Consider the following 24786-nt stretch of genomic DNA (forward strand, 5'->3'; position numbering starts at 1 on the left):
GTCCTTTGCGACCACCACTAGGCATAGGAGAGAAGTAAGCGCAGTGAAATTCCCTTAGGGCCAGGGTTACGTGACGACTTTTGGCTGTGTGAGATTAGGACCCGTCATCCCTAATGTTAGCGCCTGCAGAGATCCAGCCGGTTGGATTTCCGGTCGTGGTTGTAACGCCATGACAGGTGCACTTCGACCCCCATTCTCTGTCATTGGGTGTATATTGTGTCCATTCTGTCTCGATTGCAGGTCGTTTGACCTGGACTTGCAGCAGGATGATGCTTTTAGGCCAGGGCATTCGACCCAAGTTTAGGGCGGGATTTGGAGACTTAAAGGGATTGTCCAGGATTTTGGGTTAAAGGGATTCTAACATTAAAATTGAAATTTTTTTGTTCCTAACACGTAGGCATAGCCTTAAGAAAGGCTCTTGGTCTCCTACCTTTAGATGTCTTCTCCGCACCACCGTTCTGTAGAAATCCCAGTTTTCACCGGTATGCAAATGAGTTCTCTCGCAGCACTGGAGGCGGGCCCAATGCTGTGTGAGAACTCTCCAGCGCCACCTCCATCTTCTTTAGGAATGGGTCATCTTCTGGCTGTAACTTCAAACTTCTAGGCCTTGGGCAGCCAACTACGCATGCCTGCCGGCCACAAGATGGCCCCATACAATACTGTGTAAGCGGCCATTTTCTTGTGGCCGGTGGGCATGTGCAGTCGGTTTGCCCCAGGCCTAGAAGTTTGAAGCCACCGCCAGAAGAAGACGCGTGAAGACCCCGTTCCTGAAGAAGATGGAGGTGGCGCTGGAGAGTTCTCTCGCAGCATTGGGGATGCTCGTAGTTCTGTTTGAGCGCTAGGGACCGCCCCAGTGCTGCGAGAGAACTCATTTGCATACCCACGAAAACTGGGCTTTCTACTGAACGGCGGCCCGGAGAAGACATCTAAAGGTAGGAAAAGAATAGCCTTTCTTAAGGCTATTCCTACGTGTTTTGGTGACAAAAATGGTAGAATCCCTTTAAGTCAGGACCAGGGTGGGTGAGCCCCCCAAAAAATCCATAGTCCTCTTTCTTCCCCATGCCGGATCTCTGTAGCAGGGAGGCTTATAAGACGTCTGGAGAAGAACCAGTGACGTCAGCCATAGGTCTAAGCAGTCACGTGCGGCGAGTTCCGGCACGGGAGAGAAAGGGGACGGAGGTTCGTCTTATTTTTTGTTTGTCCTAAATTCTGGACAACCCCTCCTAATACCGGCCACCTGAAGAAGACCTTAGACAGGGCAGAGTACCCCATGTCACGAGCAGTATTTAGTTCCCAAGAGATTCCACAAATTTTTTCCAAGAATCCAGAATTTCAGCCCCGTCTCGGTCAGATTAACGGACCTTTACCCTAAAAGTCGCCGTTTCCTCGGCCGCTCACCGGTATCTGGTTTGCGTCTTCTACGTCTGCCAAGTGTCTTACATGCATCCCAACCCCCCCACCACCACTCCGCCATCATCTGCCGCCATGATACATTTCACTGCAACATTGTAGGTCATGGGAAGCAAAGCAAGAAGTCATTTTGCACATTCCGCGAGAAGACAAAGAAATACGGACAATCTCTCTCCAATTTTTTTTTTTTTTTTTCTAATTTATCACGTCAGGATCTAAGACTGCTAGATGTGAACACTGGACGAGCCAGAGAACCTTCTAGCACCAAAACAAGACGTCTGCGTTGTGTATTTTTTATTTTTTTTTTCCATTATTTAATGCCAGTGTTCCTCAGAAATAGATTTGCACAAGATTCATACCGTGGAGTCGGTCGCAGGCCGGCGACTTTGTGCACCTTTTTCTGTTTTTTTTTTTTTTTTTTTTTTTTTTTTTTTTTTTTCCTCGTTGATACATATCTGTCTGAAATCGGATGGAAATGGTCAAAAAAAAAAAAAAATTGAAACTTTTTGCTGCCAGATTTGCTTTAACCATTGCAGCGCAAAGTGTTTGAGCGTCGTCTGGCAGCTAAAGGGTGAAGATATGCAAATATGTATATAGATCGCATGGGATACCTTCACTACATTGCGTGTATGTAACTCACGTTTTATCATGTCGAATGGCTTGAGTGTATGTATATATCATCCAGCTGGACTGTTAGAAATCTGTGCAAATGATGAACCAAGTGTGAACTGAACAGTGTAAATCCTCATCACACGATATGTCCTACGTGCTTACCGCAAATCAGAGGTTGGCATTCACGGCGATAACTGAAAACTTTGTTTCCGTGTGCGAAACAATGTATAAAATGCAATTAAAATTGTATAAGAATTGAAGATTATCTCGCTTTGGTCTCGGCCGTTTTCTGAAATTTCGACACAATTGTGCAAATTTTTGGTGGTTTTAATCGTGTTTACGGTTTGCAACGTATTTTGTTGCGCTCGAAACTTGGCCCATCGATGTGGGAATTGTCCTTTTTCATGAATGAACCCACGAGACGGATCTGTCAAGACCAAGGAAGGCAGGGGCTACACGGTGGCCCAGTAGGTTAGCACTGCAGCGCTGGACTCCTGGGTACGAATCCCGCCAGGAGTTTGTATGTTCTCCCCGTGTTTGCATGGATTTCATCCTGTTCTACAAAGACCTACTGATAGGAAAGAAGAAAAAAAAGTCCGTTTTGTGACTAGGAGCTTACTATGAGCATTGAGAAATGTAGAGGTATTGTACATGGCACACGTTATTTGTTGCCATGTGTGATTTAGTTGATATATTTTGGAAAAATAAGCCTGACCCTGTTACTAAGCCTATAAAAACAATTTTTGTAGCTATCACCAGCCATTAGAGCACACAAGTGATCTGTTTCCTGCAGCTGTGTAGACTAGGACAGGATGAGCAGAGTTATCTCATCAGGTAAGAGAGTTATTGCAACTCTATGGTACTGCTAAAGAATAGATAAGACAGAATAGTAACACTATATACACAGATAAGGCTCTATACACAACTCACTTGTCTCTTCTGCTGTATAGACTGGGACATGAGAGCAGAGTCCTCTCATTACTATAGATGGCGTTATTGATATCTCTATAGTACTGCTGGAGCCCCAGATAAAGCAGGACAGTAACACCACACACACTGATGAGGCTCTGCATACAGCTCACTTGTCAGCTGTGCTGTATAGAATGGGACAATGAGCAGAGTCATCTCATTGTTAGGTAAGAGAGTTATTGACAGCTCTATTGTGCTGCTAAAGAATAGTAAAACTATGTTCCAAGATAAGGCTCTGTACACAACTCACTTGTCACTTCTGCTGTATAGACTGGGACATGAGAGCAGCGTCATCTCATTGTCACTATAGGTGGAGTTACTGACAGCTCTATAGTACCACTGGAAGCCCAGATAAGGCATGATAGGAACACCACACACATAGATGATGCTCTGCATACTTGTCAGCTCTGCTGTATGGAATGGGGCAATGAGCAGTCATGTCATTATCATTATAAGTGGAGTTACTGACTACTTAAACAGAAAACACTCTGCATACAGCTCACGTGTCAGCTTTGCTGTATAGAATGTGACAGAGCGCAGAGTCTTTATTATCATTATAAGTGGAGTTACTGACATCTCTATAGTACCGCTGGAGCCCCAGATAAGGCAGGATAGTAACACTATACACAGATAATGCTCTGCATATTTGTCAGCTCTACTGTATAGAATGGGACTATGAGCAGAGTCATCTCATCATAAGTGGAGTTATTGACAGCTCTATGGTACTGCTGGAACCTTTGATATGGCAGGGTAGTAACACTACTCACAGGTAATGTTATATATACAGCTCACGTCTGCCTTGCTGTATGGAATGGGATGATAAGCAGAGTCCTCTCATTATAAGGGAAGTTACTGTCAGCTCTGTTATACTGATTGAGACCTACATAAGGCTGCATCTGCTCATTTAGACACGTGTCAGAGCGCGGTGCTTCAAAACATACCATTGATTTCGATTTGTAGCGCGCGTAAACCGGCACCCATTGAAATCAATGGGATCTGTTTTGAAACGCCTCGCTCTGAGACATGTCTAAATGAGTGGCGCGTTACTCCATGAGAACGGAGCCTAAAACTGCATCGGGAAGGGGTGGGGGTTTTATTATGGTGTCCTGAAAAACCTCTTTGAATTTTGGAAATTCATATGTGTGTCTAAATATTTTTTGTTTTTATTAGAATTTTACAATCAATAACTTTTTTTTTTTTTTTAGTATCAGTGAAAAAAAAAAATTCTATGGAGACTTAAATTTGAGGTTATGTGTGACCCTGTTGTACTTCTCACAATGGCCATTAGATGGCACAGTAGGTTGATACTTTACAACTTTGCTGTATAGACTGGGTGAGAGGGGCAGAGCCATCTCATTACTACTAGTGGTTTTTGTCAGTTCTGTTAGGTGCAGGCGTCAGCCTATGAACAGACTTCATGACACTATAAAATCCTGCACTACATGTGATATACGATACCACATATACTACATCCTTCTAATATTATAAATGTGAAAGTTTGTATGTTTAGATGTTTGTTCTTCAATCACAGGCAAACGGCTGCACGGATTGGCTTCAGGTTTCACACATACAGTCCTATGAAAAAGTTTGGGCACCCCTATTAATCTTAATCATTTTTAGTTCTAAATATTTTGGTGTTTATAACAGCCATTTCAGTTTGATATATCTAATAACTGATGGACACAGTAATATTTCAGGATTGAAATGAGGTTTATTGTACTAACAGAAAATGTGCAATATGCATTAAACCAAAATTTGACCGGTGCAAAAGTATGGGCACCTCAACAGAAAAGTGACATTAATATTTAGTAGATCCTCCTTTTGCAAAGATAACAGCCTCTAGTCGCTTCCTGTAGCTTTTAATCAGTTCCTGGATAAAGGTATTTTGGACAAACAATTCAAGTTCAGTTAAGTTAGATGGTCGCCGAGCATGGACAGCCCGCTTCAAATCATCCCACAGATGTTCAATGATATTCAGGTCTGGGGACTGGGATGGCCATTCCAGAACATTGTAATTGTTCCTCTGCATGAATGCCTGAGGATTTGGAGCGGTGTTTTGGATCATTGTCTTGCTGAAATATCCATCCCCGGCGTAACTTCAACTTCCTCACTGATTCTTGAACATTATTCTCAAGAATCTGCTGATACTGAGTGGAATCCATGCGACTCTCAACTTTAACAAGATTCCCGATGTCGGCATTGGCCACACAGCCCCAAAGCATGATGGAACCTCCACCAAATTTTACAGTGGGTAGCAAGTGTTTTTCTTGGAATGCTGTTTCTTTTTGGACGCCATGCATAACGCCTTTTTTTTTATAACCAAACAACTCAATTTTTGTTTCCAAAATGAAGCTGGCTTGTCCAAATGTGCTTTTTCATACCTCAGGCAACTCTATTTGTGGCGTACGTGCAGAAACGGCTTCTTTCTCATCACTCTCCCATACAGCTTCTATTTGTGCAAAGTGCGCTGTATAGTTGACCGATGCACAGTGACACCATCTGCAGCAAGATGATGCTGCAGCTCTTTGGAGGTGTCTGTGGATTGTCCTTGACTGTTCTCACCATTCTTCTTCTCTGCCTTTCTGATATTTTTCTTGGCCTGCCACTTCTGGGCTTAACAAGAACTGTCCCTGTGGTCTTCCATTTCCTTACTATGTTCCTCACAGTGGAAACTGACAGGTTAAATCTCTGAGACAACTTTTTGTATCCTTCCCCTGAACAACTATGTTGAACAATCTTTGTTTTCAGATCATTTGAGAGTTGTTTTGAGTAGCCCATGATGCCACTCTTCAGAGGAGATTCAAATAGGAGATCAACTTGCAATTGGCCACCTTAAATACCTTTTCTTATGATTGGATACATCTGGCTATGAAGTTCAAAGCTCACTGAGGTTACAAAACCAATTTTGTGCTTCAGTAAGTCAGTAAAAAGTAGTTAGGGGAATTCAAATCAATAAAATGATAAGGGTGCCCATACTTTTGCAACGGTCAAATTTTGGTTTAATGCATATTGCACATTTTCTGTTAGTACAATAAACCTCATTTCAATCCTGAAATATTACTGTGTCCATCAGTTATTAGATATATCAAACTGAAATGGCTGTTGCAAACACCAAAATATTTAGAACAAAAAATGATTAAGATTAATAGGGGTGCCCAAACTTTTTCATAGGACTGTACCTTCAAATTCACCAGGAAGGAAACATAGGCTACTTCTTAGCTCCCACACTCCCCCCAACTCATGGTTGTGCCCCTCAAACTTCACTCCTGTTTCCCTGAAGGACCTGAGATGACGTCTTCACAGGTCTTTCAGCGGGCCTCCGATTTGCTTTCGGCCGTCTCAGGGCGGGACGCAAGGGAAGCCGGATAGGTTCGTGGGATTACGTGGGCGGCACCAATCGGAGAGTCCATGCCGGCTGCCTCCATCACGACTGTGCCATGCTGGCCGGCAGCTTCACACCCAAACCCAGCTTAGTTCGCGGATGCGCGACTCCAGCATGGGGAGAGGACTGTGCATGCCGGTAGGTGTTGCAGCCGTGCGCTACCTCCCCTCCACCTCTTCACTGACTCCATGGGGCCAGGTGCTGTTCGCAAGGTGCCTGGCCTTCAAGTGCAGCGCGGCCTAGCCAGCCAGGTAGCATGGCTGGGGGGAAGGGCATTCAGGGTGCGGGGGGGGTTTGAGGGTGGGGGGAATGAGGGTATAGGCGTTCAAAGGAAGCAAATCTGGGGGTTGGGGCTTAACGAGTGGGCCCAAGGGCGACACTGAAAAAAAAGGGGGGGGGGGCATGTGGGTTTCTGTCCCATCAACTGGCACTGTCCCGATGTCCCCGCCACCACGGAGGAAGGGCAGGGGTGCCTGCGGGAAAAAGTGGCCAAATGCGTTGCGGAGGGTGCGCCCAGGGCTGCACTGGAGGGGCGTCGCTCAGGGGGCCGCAGACGAAGTTGCGGGTACAGCTAGTGTAATTATAAAACCGCAACAATTTTGACTTTTCAGAAACTCCGATAAACTTTGTAGAAACTAGAATTCTTTATTCTGATGTGATCTTTTTTTGCATCGTGATATAAAACTAATTTATGATACAAAAAGTACATTAGTGTTCAGTACATACATACACATATATATATATATATATATATATATATATATATATATAATATTTATACAAAAAGTTTCATAGACCTAGAGTTCACAGATTCACCGGAGAACTTTGTCCTAGAGTCGGCCGCTGTAGTGTCCAGGTCTGGCTGGTTTCTGCAGATGGGTCAGAGACTTGGCTGCTTTCTGTCGGGTCCAGTCCACTTTTTTACAGAACATTCCTATGATGTGTATCTGCTGTAGTGTATATATAATATACAGCACCAGTCACATTACGTATACGAGTTCATGCTGAAACTTAAAGGGGCTCTCCATGCTGTCTTTACTCTGTATAGGTGCTGCAACTCTGCAACGACTTGCTTGTGCTAGACTGTAGCCAATCGGAGTAGACCAGGAGGAGGCAGCAGCCAATCAGGAGGCAGTAATTGTGTCTCAGACTACTTAAGACTTTCTATGGCGAGTGTAGACCCTTGGACTAAGCCAAAGTGCAAGATAGAGAGATATCCATAACAGGTAAGCGTCACCTATAGGCTCTGCCTCGCGTAGCTTTAGTGCCGTCAGAAGTAGACGCTCGCTGCTGGTTCGAAACGTGAAGGGTTAATAATCGGACACTTGTGAGATTTAAGGGTCATGAATATGGTTGTATTATAGGAACATGTAAATCCACTGTGTGCCATGGGGGATCTAGGGTTAAAAAATAAATAAATACGGGTATTGCTACTGATGTAGAGGCAGAATACTAAGGGCTTGGCGGGACCAAACCAATATTTTACAAATACGTAACATCTTTTATATTTCGCCCGGGGAACCATTCATATGAAATGCCAAGGGGTGCACATAGATAATCCGGACACTGGTACTAAGTGCTCTGTCTGTGCGGGGAGAGGTGGAGAAATTAATGGAGGTTGTAGGGTGTTCTGAAGTGCTGACGTTCAGGCTTTTGTATGGCAGGAGCATCTGAAGTGTTGGGGTAGTGAGTTCTAGAGTATGGGGGAAGCACAAGAGAAAACTGAGCAAATTGAGAAGTAAAAGAGGATCGGTTCTAGACTGGAGTAAGGAGAATATGCAGATTGTAGTCCGATGGAAGGGGCATCTGGAGGACCGTAGAAGGATCACCGAGGTGGAAGCAAGTGCTGAAGGTTTAGAGACAACCATCGGCACAAGACGTTCAGCTAACTTGGAGTCGCCATCGTTATGGGATGAAAAGAAATGGTGCACGTGGAGAAGCGATCTGTAGCGGATGTCCATGTGATGTTGGAAGGTGGAATAAATCTGGAGAAATTTGGCTACTGAAATGGGTTGTAGGACCTCTTCTCCAATAAGAATGAAGACTACTCTATGTGTCGGTGACTGAAGGCTCAGCCCGGAAGAGTTGTGCACGTTCTGCAGAGATCTGAAACCTGGTGAAGAGGAGGTCTACGTTTAGGAGTGGTGGTGGGTAGTAGTGTAGTCAAATACAACCCATAATAAGTCTATTCATTTGGGGGACGTGAGGATGACGTTCATGGCTTGAGGTAGGCAAATAGACCCTGCAAGCAGGAGGACCATGGTGGACAAACCGAGCAGTGTCGTAGATGACGTCATGTCTTACAACAAACTAAGATGATTGTTCTAGATACTACAACAGTCGAGAACATGATAGGTGAGCTCTGGGTGGTTGGTAGGAGGAACAAGACGACTTCTCTTGACATACAAGCCTAGTCCTTCCAGACAGTGCTCCATGTTGAGGCCCGCAGCCCCATGTACCTATAGTCTATGTTTAATGCCCAGGGGTTTAATTTGAAGACCAGGAGATAAAGTTCCCATCAGTCTATAAGTATGAATGTGGTAGACCCCACGGAGGTCGGACTCATTGGTTCACAACCATAACCAATGTCTGTATTGTCATCAAGTCCTGATTCTGGATCCACAGACTGCACGATATATGGTGGAGAATGGACTTGTGCGGTGTTCGCCTGAGGTCTATATCCTGGTGCACCATCACTGCCGTCATCCATGGTGCCGGTGTAGCTCTGGTTGAAGAACTCCAGGTAGGCCGGCAGCTGGGCCTTATAGGATGGGTCATTGTCACAAGGAATATAACTTTTGCTGAAGACTTTGTCGCAGTTGCTCTCTTCCGTGGTCTGGACTTCGGTGTAAGTCTCACGGACCTGACATTCGGGGTATTTATTGGTTTCTTCGTGTTCTTTGGGTTGGTTGTTTTCCTGGATGCTGACAACGTCCACCTTTTGGGGCTCATATTGAGTGGTCATAAGGATGTTTCCATTATATGTACCCTGGGGGATAAGAAGAAGAGAAAATCGGTTACCTATGTCATTATACTATCGTTTTATGGCTGCAGGTTCTATGTATATCTATTCCCTTCAACCTGTCCTCATATACAGGGGACAAGTGGGAGGATGGAAACCAATCTGATGCCTCCAAAGGACCTAGACTCCTGCAGAAGGATACCCGCGACCTATACTCCTGAAGAAGGATACCCGCGACCTACTCTCCTGAAGAAGGATACCCGCGACCTACTCTCCTGAAGAAGGATACCCGCGACCTACACCCCTGAAGAAGGATACCCGCGACCTACACCCCTGAAGGATACCCGCGACCTACTCTCCTGAAGGATACCCGCGATCTACACTCCTGAAGAAGGATACCCGCGATCTACACTCCTGAAGAAGGATACCCGCGACCTACTCTCCTGAAGAAGGATACCCGCGACCTACACTCCTGAAGGATACCCGCGACCTACACCCCTGAAGAAGGATACCCGCGACCTACACCCCTGAAGAAGGATACCCGCGACCTACACCCCTGAAGGATACCCGCGACCTACTCTCCTGAAGGATACCCACGATCTACACTCCTGAAGAAGGATACCCGCGATCTACACTCCTGAAGAAGGATACCCGCGATCTACACTCCTGAAGAAGGATACCCGCGACCTTTACTCCTGAAGAAGGATACCCGCGACCTACACTCCTGAAGAAGGATACCCGCGACCTACATGCCTTGAAGAAGGATACCCGCGACCTACACCCCTGAAGAAGGATACCCGCGACCTACACCCCTGAAGAAGGATACCCGCGACCTACACCCCTGAAGAAGGATACCCGCGACCTACACCCCTGAAGAAGGATACCCGCGACCTACACCCCTGAAGAAGGATACCCGCGACCTACACCCCTGAAGAAGGATACCCGCGACCTACACCCCTGAAGAAGGATACCCGCGACCTACACCCCTGAAGAAGGATACCCGCGACCTACACCCCTGAAGAAGGATACCCGCGACCTACACCCCTGAAGAAGGAGACCCGCGACCTACACCCCTGAAGGAGACCCGCGACCTACACCCCTGAAGAAGGAGACCCGCGACCTACACCCCTGAAGAAGGAGACCCGCGACCTACACCCCTGAAGAAGGAGACCCGCGACCTACACCCCTGAAGAAGGAGACCCGCGACCTACACCCCTGAAGAAGGAGACCCGCGACCTACACCCCTGAAGAAGGAGACCCGCGACCTACACCCCTGAAGAAGGAGACCCGCGACCTACATGCCTTGAAGAAGGATACCCGCGACCTACACTCCTGAAGAAGGATACCCGCGACCTACACGCCTGAAGAAGGATACCCGCGACCTACACGCCTGAAGAAGGATACCCGCGACCTACACTCCTGAAGAAGGATACCCGCGACCTACACGCCTGAAGAAGGAGACCCGCGACCTACACGCCTGAAGAAGGATACCCGCGACCTACACTCCTGAAGGATACCCGCGACCTACACTCCTGAAGAAGGAGACCCGCGACCTACACTCCTGAAGAAGGAGACCCGCGACCTACACTCCTGAAGAAGGAGACCCGCGACCTACACTCCTGAAGAAGGAGACCCGCGACCTACACTCCTGAAGAAGGAGACCCGCGACCTACACTCGTGAAGAAGGATACCCGCGACCTACACGCCTTGAAGAAGGATACCCGCGATCTACACTCCTGAAGAAGGATACCCGCGACCTACACTCCTGAAGAAGGAGACCCGCGACCTACACTCCTGAAGGATACCCGCGACCTACACCCCTGAAGAAGGATACCCGCGACCTACCCCTGAAGAAGGATACCCGCGACCTACACTCCTGAAGAAGGATACCCGCGACCTACACGCCTTGAAGAAGGATACCCGCGATCTACACTCCTGAAGAAGGATACCCGCGACCTACATTCCTGAAGAAGGAGACCCGCGACCTACACTCCTGAAGGATACCCGCGACCTACACCCCTGAAGAAGGATACCCGCGACCTACTCCTGAAGAAGGATACCCGCGACCTACACTCCTGAAGAAGGATACCCGCGACCTACACGCCTTGAAGAAGGATACCCGCGATCTACACTCCTGAAGAAGGATACCCGCGACCTACATTCCTGAAGGAGACCCGCGACCTACACTCCTGAAGGATACCCGCGACCTACACCCCTGAAGAAGGATACCCGCGACCTACTCCTGAAGAAGGATACCCGCGACCTACACTCCTGAAGAAGGATACCCGCGACCTTTACTCCTGAAGAAGGATACCCGCGACCTACACTCCTGAAGAAGGATACCCGCGACCTACACTCCTGAAGAAGGATACCCGCGACCTACACTCCTGAAGGATACCCGCGACCTACACCCCTGAAGAAGGATACCCGCGACCTACACCCCTGAAGGATACCCGCGACCTACACCCCTGAAGGATACCCGCGACCTACACCCCTGAAGGATACCCGCGACCTACACCCCTGAAGGATACCCGCGACCTACACTCCTGAAGAAGGATACCCGCGACCTTTACTCCTGAAGAAGGATACCCGCGACCTACACTCCTGAAGAAGGATACCCGCGATCTACACTCCTGAAGAAGGATACCCGCGACCTACACTCCTGAAGGATACCCGCGACCTACACCCCTGAAGAAGGATACCCGCGACCTACACCCCTGAAGGATACCCGCGACCTACACCCCTGAAGGATACCCGCGACCTACTCTCCTGAAGGATACCCACGATCTACACTCCTGAAGAAGGATACCCGCGATCTACACTCCTGAAGAAGGATACCCGCGACGTACACGCCTGAAGAAGGATACCCGCGACGTACACGCCTGAAGAAGGATACCCGCGACCTACTCTCCTGAAGAAGGATACCCGCGACCTACACTCCTGAAGAAGGATACCCGCGACCTACACCCCTGAAGAAGGATACCCGCGACCTACTCTCCTGAAGGATACCCGCGACGTACACGCCTGAAGAAGGATACCCGCGACCTACACGCCTGAAGAAGGATACCCGCGACCTACACGCCTGAAGAAGGATACCCGCGACCTACACGCCTGAAGAAGGATACCCGCGACCTACACCCCTGAAGAAGGAGACCCGCGACCTACACCCCTGAAGAAGGAGACCCGCGACCTACACCCCTGAAGAAGGAGACCCGCGACCTACACTCCTGAAGAAGGAGACCCGCGACCTACACTCCTGAAGAAGGAGACCCGCGACCTACACTCGTGAAGAAGGAGACCCGCGACCTACACGCCTTGAAGAAGGATACCCGCGATCTACACTCCTGAAGAAGGATACCCGCGACCTACATTCCTGAAGAAGGAGACCCGCACCTGACAACTCCTTGCCCAACGATTTGCAACTTTAACGTTCCTTTCACTTAGTGCTTTACCTTTCTCCCATTGTCGGAGAAGATGTAGCTCTTGTTGGGGTCTGGAATATCAGGAAGACACATTCTCTTGAGCCTGAAAAGACAGCATTGATAGGTTTCTTACATGGCGCCAACCTATGCCACCGCGCTGTACAAAAAGTGTCATTTCTAACATCAGCCCCTGAGCTCCCGATCTTACACGCACAAGGATCTGTATTACAGGGCTTCACTTTTCTATTTCTACACAATTCTCCCTGCGTGTTACAGACCAGGCTGCAGGACTAGGCCAGTGTTTGGCAGTATTCACATGGTGTGGGCATGTTGCACTTTTTTCCCATAAGTGCAACATCTCGCCAGAATGCAGTGTCATGACCGCAACGTGTGACTAGTGCAGCTCCTCCCTCATGGCAGATATTGTCAGCGCAGCAGAATCTGCAGTGTGTGAACACTCACCAGGCTCTCTTCCAGCATCCTAAGAATAGTAGGGCTAGTGCAAGCGCTGATATCGTGATGATGGGCACAAGTATGGAACGTAGAGCGGCTGCGGCTAGAACAAAGAGAGGAAAACAAAGCGTTAGTCAGGGATGAGTATGTTCCAAATGAAGAACAAACTGTATCATCCGAACACTGATAAGGTAACAGATCCAGGCCTAGAACGTAGATACGGTAACAGATCCAAACCTAGAACGTAGATACAGTAACAGATCCAAACCTAGAACGTATATATGGTAACAATATAGTAACAGATCCAAATCTAGGACATACTGAGTCATCTGAACATATATACGGTAATAGACCCCAACCTAGAACATAGATACGGTAATGGATCCAAACCTAGAACAGATATGGTAACAGATCCACACCTAGAACATAGATACGGTAATGGATCCAAACCTAGAACATAGATATGGTAACAGATCCAAACCTAGAACATAGATACGATAACTGATCCAAACGTAGATACGGTAACAGATCCAAATCTAGAACATATACAGTATATGGTAACAATATAGTAACAGATCGAAATCTGGGACATACGGAGTCATCTGAACATATATATGGTAACAGATCCTAACCTAGAACATAGATATGGTAACGGATCCAAACTTAGATACAGTAACAGATCCAAATATAGAATATAGATACAGTAACAAATCCAAACCTAGAACGTAGATAAGGTAACAGATCCAAACCTAGAACATATATATGGTAACAATATAGTTACAGATCCAAATCTTGGATATACTGAGTCATCTGAACATAGATACGGTAACAGATCCCAGTCTAGAACATAGATACGGTAACGGATCCAAACCAAGAACAAAGATACATTAACAGATCCAAATCTAGAACATACATACGGTAACGGATCTAAACCTAGAACATACACTCACCGGCCACTTTATTAGGTACACCTTTCCAACTGCTCGTTAACACTTAATTTCTAATCAGCCAATCACATGGCGGCAACTCAGTGCATTTAGGCATGTAGACATGGTCAAGACAATCTCCTGCAGTTCAAACCGAGCATCAGTATGGGGAAGAAAGGTGATTTGAGTGCCTTTGAACGTGGCATGGTTGTTGGTGCCAGAAGGGCTGGTCTGAGTATTTCAGAAACTGCTGATCTACTGGGATTTTCACGCACAACCATCTCTAGGGTTTACAGAGAATGGTCCGAAAAAGAAAAAACATCCAGTGAGCGGCAGTTCTGTGGGCGGAAATGCGTTGTTGATGCCAGAGGTCAGAGGAGAATGGCCAGACTGGTTCGAGCTGATAGAAAGGCAACAGTGACTCAAATAGCCACCCGTTACAACCAAGGTAGCCAGAAGAGCATCTCTGAACGCACAGTACGTCCAACTTTGAGGCTACAGATGGGCTACAGCAGCAGAAGACCACACCGGGTGCCACTCCTTTCAGCTAAGAACAGGAAACTGAGGCTACAATTTGCACAAGCTCATCGAAATTGGACAATTGAAGATTGGAAAAACGTTGCCTGGTCTGATGAGTCTCGATTTCTGCTGCGACATTCGGATGGTAGGGTCAGAATTTGGCGTCAACAACATGAAAGCATGGATCCATCCTGCCTTGTATCGGTAACGGTTCAGGCTGGTGGTGGTGGTGTCATGGTGTGGGGAATATTTTCTTGGCACTCTTTGGGCCCCTTGGTACCAATTGAGCATCGTTGCAATGCCAAAGCCTACCTGAGTATTGTTGCTGACCATGTCCATCCCTTTATAATCACAATGTACCCAACATCTGATGGCTACTTTCAGCAGGATAATGCGCCATGTCATAAAGCTGGAATCATCTCAGACTGGTTTCTTGAACATGACAATGAGTTCACTGTACTCCAATGGCCTCCACAGTCACCAGATCTCAATCCAATAGAGAAGCATCTTTGGGATGTGGTGGAACGGGAGATTCGCATCATGGATGTGCAACCGACAAATCTGCGGCAACTGTGTGATGCCATCATGTCAATATGGACCAAAATCTCTGAGGAATGCTTCCAGCACCTTGTTGAATCTATGCCACGAAGAATTGAGGCAGTTCTGAAGGCAAAAGGGGGTCCAACCCGTTACTAGCATGGTGTACCTAATAAAGTGGCCGGTGAGTGTAGATACGGTAACAGATCTAAACCTAGAACATACATACGGTAACGGATCTAAACCTAGAACATAGATACGGTAACAGATCTAAACCTAGAACATACATACGGTAACGGATCCAAACCTAAAACAGTGATACGGTAACAGATCTAGTAACAGATCCAAATTTAGGACATACTGAGTCATCTGAACATAGATACGGTAACAGATCTGAACTCAGTATATACTGTATATTTGTCTTGCAGTCACTCTGGTTATATATTATAAGTATAAACAGATACAGACAGGGCAGAGAAGAGGATGGACAAGATACAAGGTATCACACTGAGACACAGAGATAATTCCACCCACTCACCCAAATGTCATCCTATGATTAGCCAAACATAAGGAGAAAGGTGGAGAACTAACACCTAGGACGGCCAGTGATAGACAGTATAAGTCACTGTGTGCACGTATGCCAAATCTGGGCGTTCTAGGTTATGTATCTACTATATGCTGGGAGGTATAGAAATCTCACTCACTGTCAGAGGGGGTGTGAGCCTTCGTATATTCTGCAGGGCTCTCTCTTCTTCCTCCCCCGGTGATGGCCACCACAGCTACCTCATACTTCCCATTAGGTTGGAGGTCACTGATCACAATCTGCATGTTATCTGGATCTCCGATATAAAATCTACAGACGAGAGAGTCACCTGCAAAGTAATGATAGATAGATAGATAGATAGATAGATAGATAGATAGATAGATAGATAGATAGAAGATAGATAGATAGATAGATGAGATAGATAGGAGATTGATAGATAGAAGATATAGATAGGAGATAGATCGATAGGAGATAGATAGATAGATAGATAGGAGATAGATAGATAGGAGATAGATAGATAGATAGATAGATAGATAGATAGATAGATAGGAGATAGATAGATAGATAGATAGATAGATAGATAGATAGATAGATAGATAGATGAGATAGATAGGAGATTGATAGATAGAAGATATAGATAGGAGATAGATCGATAGGAGATAGATAGATAGGAGATAGATAGATAGATAGATAGGAGATAGATAGATAGGAGATAGATAGATAGATAGATAGATAGATAGATAGATAGATAGATAGATAGATAGATCTCTATAGCTGATACTTGTAGTCCGTACCTTGCTGGACATATCCATGTGATTTCCGCAGGTCGCAGTCTTTCTCCGTATCCTTCACATAGACGTTGTATCCGGTCACAAATCCTTCCTGAGACCCGTCAGTCGGATACGGCGACCAATCCAAGAAGATTGACCTGGCTTCCATTTTCTTGATCTTCACAACTGGCTTCACAGAAGATGCTAAAACAAGAAGTGATGTATAATCCAGGTCAGTGATGTCATAGACAGATCACACGTGGCAGTGACATCACTTGGGGTCATGTGTTTGTAGTTACCCAGCTCCTCCGTATACCCCTCCACCTTCACCAGGAGCCGCTCCCCGTCCTTCATAGAGCCGTATAGTCTGAACTGGTATCTCACTCCAGGTCTGAACACTCCTGAAGACGGGACAGAGACACCAGGGGTCACATTGTGCAAATCAAGAGAGTCGTAATTATGTGTAAGGGGTCGTATTGATGCTATTATGGGATCACGCTGACTATTGTGGGGTCACAATGATTATTATGGGGTATCCACAGAATCAGACGACGCAGGGTTTGTTTGTAGTCTGTAACTATAGCTCTGCATAGGAGCTGTGTACACCAAACGGTGCCATCTATTTGCAAAGTTTCCTCATGCCTCTGAACTACCAGATCCGTTGCAGAAGTCTACACGCCCTTGAAACGCCTAGGGAATCTTCTTCCTGTACTCAGCCAGGGTCTTACGTGATTGGATGACGTCGCTGTAGACCGTGGCGTTGTACTTCTTCCACTGAAGGTCACAATGCGGAGATCTGGGCTCGGCGCACCACTCCACCACATATCCGTGCGCGGCGGGATTCTGCTTCCACTGTACGATGACGCCTCCATCTTTGCCGGTCGTCCTCTGAGCGATCGCCTGATCTGGGTCTGCAGGAGACAAGTGCCGATAAGGTCATGTACTGTATACTCTCACAAGCCCTGTATGCAGATACATAGCCATGCCGACGTACCACTTGCAGTATGTGCAGGGATCCTCAGGTCAGCAGGGGGCGACACTCCGGCTTTATTGTGGGCGGTGACCCTGATAGCATATGTCTGTCTCCCTATAGAGATTTGGGAGCTGTTCACCCCTGAGACGTTGATGTCACTTGCCACCGCAGCGCCCTCTAGTGGCCAGAATTGGATATTGTAGTGAGTGATACGTCCATTGGCTCTAAAGTGTGATGTAGGCTGAAAATGAGAAGTGACAAGACGAAGATGAAATCCACGAGACGCCTCCAACGAGGGGGGCACAAACTTATCAGATCACATGTATTAGTGCAGCATTCCCATTAACGTGTGCCAGTTATCAATATTCAATAGAAAACCTAGTGCCCAACTCCCCAAAATACTTAATGATATACGCCCCAGCTACTGCAGAACATCTTTTGTACAGGAAGAGTCACTTCAGTCTGTGTCTGGTAATGCAGCTCCATTCAATGAGACTCAGCTGCAATACCAGACACAACCTGTTGGCGTGAGTGGCGCTGTTTCTGGTATTTCGTACTGCCCCTATAAGACATGAATGGGGGTACAGGGCAGTGGCCAGGGCGGCTCTGACACTCACTCTCCAGTACAGGGTCACTCTCCGATCTTCATCCTCTTCAATATGTCTCCAAATATCCAGAGCTCCAGCAGGGGCTGAAATGATAAAGAGAATAATAGAAGTCAGTCCTGGGTCCAGAAACTGTAGGGGGCGCTCATGAGCAAAAGACATCTAGACATAGTAGTAGTATGTAATACTTTGTTCTTGAATCTGCCACTAGGGGCACTCCATGTACACTGATTCATATGGCTAGTACTGAGTCATAGATCATGACAAGTATCTTTCTGTGATGAAAAGTTCTGCATCCTATTATCATTCTGCAGGGTCAGCTGAGTCATCTTATTATCATTTGTAGGTGGAATCAGCAGTGTCATCTCATTATCATTAGTGGGCAGGGTCAGCAGAGTCATCTCATCATTAGTAGGGAAAGTCAGTAGTGTCAACGCATTATTATTAGTGAACAGGGTCAGCAGAGTCATCTCATTCAGCAGAGCCATCTTATTATAATTAGTAGGTAGAGTCAGCAGTTATCTCATTATAATTAGTAGATGATGTCAGCAGAGTCATCTCATTACATTAGTAGGTGGAGTCAGCAGAATCATCTCATTACATTAGTAGGTGGAGTAAGGAGAGTCATCTCATTACATTAGTAGGTGAGTCAGCAGTCATCTCATTTTCATTAGTAGGTGGAGTCAGCAGAGTCATCTCATTATCATTAGTAGGTGGAGTCAGCAGAGTCATCTCATTATCATTAGTAGGTGATGTCAGCAGAGTCATCGCATTGTAATTAGTAGGTGGGTCTGCAGAGTCATCTCATTATCATTAGTAGGTGGAGTCAGCAGAGTCATCTCATTATCATTAGTAGGTGGAGTCAGCAGAGTCATCTCATTATCATTAGTAGGTGATGTCTGCAGAGTCATCTCATTATCATTAGTAGGTGGAGTCAGCAGAGTCATCTCATTATCATTAGTAGGTGGAGTCAGCAGAGTCATCTCATTATCATTAGTAGGTGGAGTCAGCAGAGTCATCTCATTATCATTAGTAGGTGGAGTCAGCAGAGTCATCTCATTATCATTAATAATGTAAGGGGAGCAGATTTAAAGGGCTATTCTAACCAGAAATATTCCTGACCTAAGTGCTGGTTTCCACCCCCTATGATAGATCTTCCCACTAATGGAACCACTTAAGTTGGTGTTTATGCAAATTTACATTAAATGTGTATTTTCAGATTTGGGATGGTCTCGTCAGAACGGGCCGAAGTTTAGAATTTTCCCTAGACTGTAGCATTAGAGATGAATACTATTGTACTGCTGGAGGCCTAGATACACTGTATACAGGTAAGGCTCAGTATACAGCTCCTCCATCACTTCCTGCTTTAGTCTGTGGACACTTTTCTGTCTATTGACTCCCATTCATTGCCATAATGCGCACACCTCCTTCTGTCTCCAGTATGGCCGCCTGTAAGGGATGCTCTTAGATTAGTACACTGCATTTCTTACGTACCATCTTCGTGCGTCCTGACTTCTCTAGGAGGATGACTCCAGCTGCTCCACCCTGCCAGGGACGACTCTGCCATACAGCGCACCCTCACGTTATACTGCGTATACGGCTGTAATCTGCTGATACGGACGCTGTATAGCTCCGTTGGTAGTTTTCCTTGACTGGTCATGTTGACCTAAATGAATGGAGTGAAAGTGAATATTCAGAATTTCCAGGTCTGGTCAGACAATAGATATATATAGTATACAAGCACACGCCCTGCTGTATACCGTATACACTCACATACTAAGAGAAATCTGATGCTCTATGGGTCGGCCATAATCTGTCTATGGGTTGTCTCTGAGCTTTGCTGTAGTGACTGGGGCATGCTGCAATACCACACTCCACCACAGGACAGTTATGGCGCTGTTTGTATAAGAATATAGCCATGTATTTCGTATCATGCACTGTATTAATGCTGTAATCCCGTCTATAAGAAGAGACACAAATAACTCACCAGATTCCCCTGGAGATCCACCTGACAGTGGATTTGCAGGGACGTGTAGTCCGCCTTCAGCGACCAGATCACGGTGATGTGGGAGGCGCTCACCTCAGTCACTGTTATACTGGAAGGAGCCAGGAGTAGAACTGGGGGAACAAACATGGAAACATTGTTACAAGATACATTGTTGCACATAATAATACACTGACACCTGGGCGTTACCATTCTCCTTATCATATGGGTGTGTCCCTAACAGGACGCATTGATTGGACGGTGTCAGTATGCAGGACACGCCCCTAGCTGTACACAGAAATAGGAAACAGTGCCACCCCTGTCTACAGGTTTTGTCTGGTAGTGCAGCTCATTCACTTTATTAATACAACACACAACCTGTGGACAGGGGTGGCGCTATTTCCTAAAGTACGCAGCCATGTTTTTCTAATCACGGACTGCTATAAGGAATTGAGATTATGTGAGTCCTAACAGGGACACTACGAGGAATTCTCTGACTAACAAGTCTTCTTCCAGGTTTCCAGGCCCCATCTCTAGTCCCCTGAGACTCGGTGAGGTTCATTGAATGCCTAATGCCAGTAGGCTGCACGTAAAGCTCATAACATATTAGTAGATAATACTGTATTCATCGAGATGATTAAACTCTCAGTATGGAAGGGGTTAATCCCAGAAATTCGGGGAACTGTCAGAGGGCGATGTTGATTTATAGCATAGTATTAGGTATGGGACTCGTAGTGGTCGGAGACGTACTTAGAGCCGCAGTTCACACTTACCCCTCTGGTTCAGATACACAATGGCGTTGATGCTCCGCTCGCCCATGCGGTTCTTAGCGGTCAGTGTGAAGTTATACGCCTGCTGCGACCCCTGTATCTGCCAAACACAGTGATCTCTAGCGCAAGAAGTGGAGTTCAGGGTGAACCTTGGGAAACAAAGAAGTAGAATTAGGTTCTCGTGTAGGGTAGGTACAGTGTAAGCAGGGGGTATATATATATACTTTATATATATATATATATATATATATATATATATACCCCCTTGTATAATTAGAAGCAAGACATCGACAATAATAGATAACATAGTAAATATGAAAGAGGGAGAGGAGGGAGATGCAGCTGCAGAAGGCTCTCCTCTGTGACTGTGTGCTGTGAGAGGGGAGGAGGAGGATCATGTTACAGATTCTATGCCTCAGCCTGTGCAGGAGACATCTGATTGGCTCAGGGCAGGAATATCCCGCCCACTCAGCAGACACAGAAAGAGAAAATCATGTAGCGTAAAGCAAAATCTGCACGTTACATAAAAGAGTCTCCAGTACCAGGATCACATGTAATACACGTGTACAACAGCAGGGGGCATAGTAACTTTATCTTTGAGGATCTTCTTTACAGCACAGTCATGGCCAGAGTCAGCAATAGCCTAGAGCCGACTCATTGAGGTCTCTGGGAGAGTTTTCTAGACATGCTCAGTACAGGGAGGGGGAGGGGATAAGCCGTGACATCATCTATTGTCAGTAGTGGATGTAATGATGTGGTGTTGCCTATAGAGGTGTTATCTTCTATTGTAATAATGTCTGTAATATAGATGAAGTGACTGCTGCGAAGAAAATCCCTACAGAATTGGAAAGTGCTAGTCTATTATTAGGCTTAGTGGCCAGAGAGAAAATTGCAGGACATAGGACTTTTATCTATAGAGGTGTTATCTTCTGTTGTAATCCTGCCTCTGATGTAAATGAGGTGACTGCTGTAAAGAAATTCCTACAATATTGGCAAAGTCCATTGATAGGCTTAGTGGCCGGAGAGAAAATTGCAGGACATAGGACTTTTATCTATAGAGGTGTTATCTTCTGTTGTAATCCTGCCTCTGATGTAAATGAGGTGACTGCTGTAAAGAAATTCCTACACCATTGGGAAGTCCAATGATAGGCTTAGTGGTCAGAGTAAAAATTGCAGGAATTAGTATTTTTTTTTCTTTAATATCCTTTCCAATATTGTCAAACATTGTATTAACTATCATAGGACACATGGTGGCTTTAAAGCCTTTGCTGTGTCCACCGGTGCACAAATCTGTGAATATATTTTGCAAGACAATGGACGGATTTGCACAGACACTTTACAAGATGGTGAATTCTCCCCTTTTATTCTTCCTGGTCCTCTAATATTTGAGTTCTCGTTGCTCAGTTATTAGATTTATAAGTACAATAGAAATATTTCATACTTGAAATTCCCCGTTCGGCCTGTAGAGGGCAGCATGCAGCCAGAGAACTCCGTCATCCAGTGTAAAGCGCAGGGACAAGCAGATTAGGTGCCAACAATGGGCACTGCCAACTCTTTGCAGCTGCCCCCGTCTGACTACAGGGGGGTTGCCGGGAATTTATGATGACTTTTTTATTCATGAGCTTTCTGGGCAACCAAATCCAGGGCCCTGACTAAGCCACTGTGTCTGTATGAGCCTTATGGGGGGAGGAATATAAACCGTCCCCACTACAGGTCCATCCATAAGGTCATTCTACTGGACTGGTTCTGATTATTTCCTATTATATCGCTCAGAGCTCCAGTTTCCTGATACAAAGCTCCGATCCCGCTTCATAGGACTTGAGTTACACAGAAAAATTGTACTACCTGCAGCTACCACTAGGGGGAGCCCAGTACTGTGCTGCAGACTGTCTATAATACTCTAATGCAGTATGCACTAAGCTCCTGAGCTCCCCCTAGTGGTGGCTGCGGGTAATACAATTATGTCCTATACAGAGCTCCAAATCCGCTGCACAGGCCGTTACATATTAGGATATATTGAGAATTTTGGCGCTAGTGGCAGGATGTTAGGAGGCGGAGACATTGTCAGGTGACTCCACCCCCCTATTCACATAGTCTACTCACCAGTCTTGTAGGACATAATTTACACTGAGATTCCCATAAAAGTTATATCTCCCTCCGGGGTTCCAGCGACATCTCAGTGTCTGCATGTCTTGGGTGTCACATGTGAAGTCTTTCGGTTCATCTGGTAATCCTGTAATAAGAATGAGTCACATGTGAGGACGGAGACTCCCCACAAGGGGGAGCTCCAGAGGCCTTTTTGGAACGTTTGAGGTCAACACACAGAGTATATTATATACAGTATATTATATATAGTATGGTATCTATGTGACATAGCATTGGTCCTGTGCTGCTGACCCCATAGTCACAGCCTCCAATGATGCCGCCATTATGTCTCATAATAAGACAGATACTATCATATAGTACACAATATACTGCCATTGAGTGCTCACATGAGACAGTACAATCTCATAATAGTGCCCATATAATACTATCATAAAGCACACAATATATTGCCATATGGTGACCATATAAGACAATACAATACGTTGCCCTAATAATACTTCTATCATTTAGAAGGTCTTCATAATACCACCATATTGCCCACGCTATACCGCTATACAGTGCCCATATAATACTGTACAATACATTGCCCTCATAAGATATATACTATCATATAACATTCATTATACCTCCATACAGTGCCCATATAATAATACATTGCCTTCATAGTACTTCTATCACATACAGTGTCCACATAATACCACCATATAGCCCACGATATACCACCATACAGTGCCCATATAATACAGTATAATACACTGCCTTCATAGTACTTCTATCACATACAGTGTCTACATAATACCACCATATAGCCCACAATATACCGCCATACAGTGCCCATATAATACATTGCCTTCATAATACTTCTATCACATACAGTGTCCACATAATACCACCATATAGCCCACGGTATACCGCCATACAGTGCCCATATAATACATTGCCTTCATAATACTTCTATCACATACAGTGTCCACATAATACCACCGTATAGCCCACGATATACCGCCATACAGTGCCCATATAATACAGTATAATACACTGCCTTCATAATACTTCTATCACATACAGTTCCCATATAATACAATACATTGCTCTCATAATAGCTTCATCACATGCAGAGTCCATATGATAGCACCATATAGTGCCAAAATAATACCACAGTGGGCACTATAGAAGGAATTATGGGATCAGGACTGAATGTTTGCGGGTCCATGGGTCTCACTTACTGCTGACGATGAGTACGGTGCCGTTGCGTCTCTCGCCCCCCAGCTCGCACATGACATTACTTCCATCCGATTTTGTCCTTTTCACGTTTTTTACGGAGATAACAAATCTGTCCGTCCCCATGTTGAGAGATTGGTAATCCGCATTCCCCCCATACGACATTTTTTGTACGGTCAGACCCTGTGCAGGTATGCAGCAAAAAGTGACATCGGAGCCCTCCAGGACCACCCGGTCGCGGGGGTAAATTACAGCGACAGATTGCCCTATAGTCTCTCCTGCGGGGAAAACAAGGGGAAGAAAGAGTTAATTATGTCATAGGAAGGGACCCCAACCCAAAAAGTGTCACCACCAGTAACCCCGCACAAAGTTAGTCTTGAGTAGTAGAGACTATTATATCCGGTCTAGACAATGCTCTGTGAGCCTAGCATCGCCTCTGCCGCTGGGATGCAAATGATGGAGAGTCTTACCGCTAAAATAGTGGTTACCCGCAGACCCCATAGGCGAAAATGGGGACCATGGGGTGTCCACCGATGTTATACTGAAACTGACAGATGAGAACCGAACCCTAGCTCAACTACCTGGAATGATACATTGTAGCAGATTAGTAGGGAGCTCACA

At 45.9% G+C, this 24786-nt stretch overlaps 2 protein-coding genes across 3 annotated transcripts in view; one reads left to right on the forward strand and one right to left on the reverse strand.

Annotated features, from left to right (window-relative positions):
- RICTOR (RPTOR independent companion of MTOR complex 2) overlaps positions 1-1564 on the forward strand; it is a 66278-nt gene extending 64714 nt beyond the window's left edge. Inside the window, 1 exon segment of the mRNA XM_075267512.1 lies at positions 1-1564. This exon segment is cut by the window's left edge and continues 633 nt beyond it. The gene's annotated coding sequence lies outside the window, so the exon portion shown is untranslated.
- A 5485-nt stretch (positions 1565-7049) lies between these two features.
- Positions 7050-24786, reverse strand: part of OSMR (oncostatin M receptor) — a 55080-nt gene continuing 37343 nt past the window's right edge. For both annotated transcript variants that reach the window (XM_075267558.1, XM_075267550.1), the window contains exons 5-18: positions 24171-24443; positions 22942-23071; positions 20842-20987; positions 20072-20202; positions 19579-19750; positions 18097-18170; positions 17501-17720; positions 17235-17417; positions 16806-16907; positions 16531-16710; positions 15897-16064; positions 13220-13313; positions 12788-12860; positions 7050-9362 (exon numbers count right to left, since the gene is read on the reverse strand). In XM_075267558.1, coding sequence (XP_075123659.1) covers positions 8892-9362; positions 12788-12860; positions 13220-13313; positions 15897-16064; positions 16531-16710; positions 16806-16907; positions 17235-17417; positions 17501-17720; positions 18097-18170; positions 19579-19750; positions 20072-20202; positions 20842-20987; positions 22942-23071; positions 24171-24443 — 2417 coding nt within the window. In that variant the 3' untranslated portion in view covers positions 7050-8891. The remainder of the gene's footprint in view (positions 9363-12787; positions 12861-13219; positions 13314-15896; positions 16065-16530; positions 16711-16805; positions 16908-17234; positions 17418-17500; positions 17721-18096; positions 18171-19578; positions 19751-20071; positions 20203-20841; positions 20988-22941; positions 23072-24170; positions 24444-24786) is intronic.

The sequence above is a fragment of the Leptodactylus fuscus genome, chromosome 1 (genome assembly GCF_031893055.1).
Source record: "Leptodactylus fuscus isolate aLepFus1 chromosome 1, aLepFus1.hap2, whole genome shotgun sequence".
NCBI classification, from domain to species: domain Eukaryota; kingdom Metazoa; phylum Chordata; class Amphibia; order Anura; family Leptodactylidae; genus Leptodactylus; species Leptodactylus fuscus.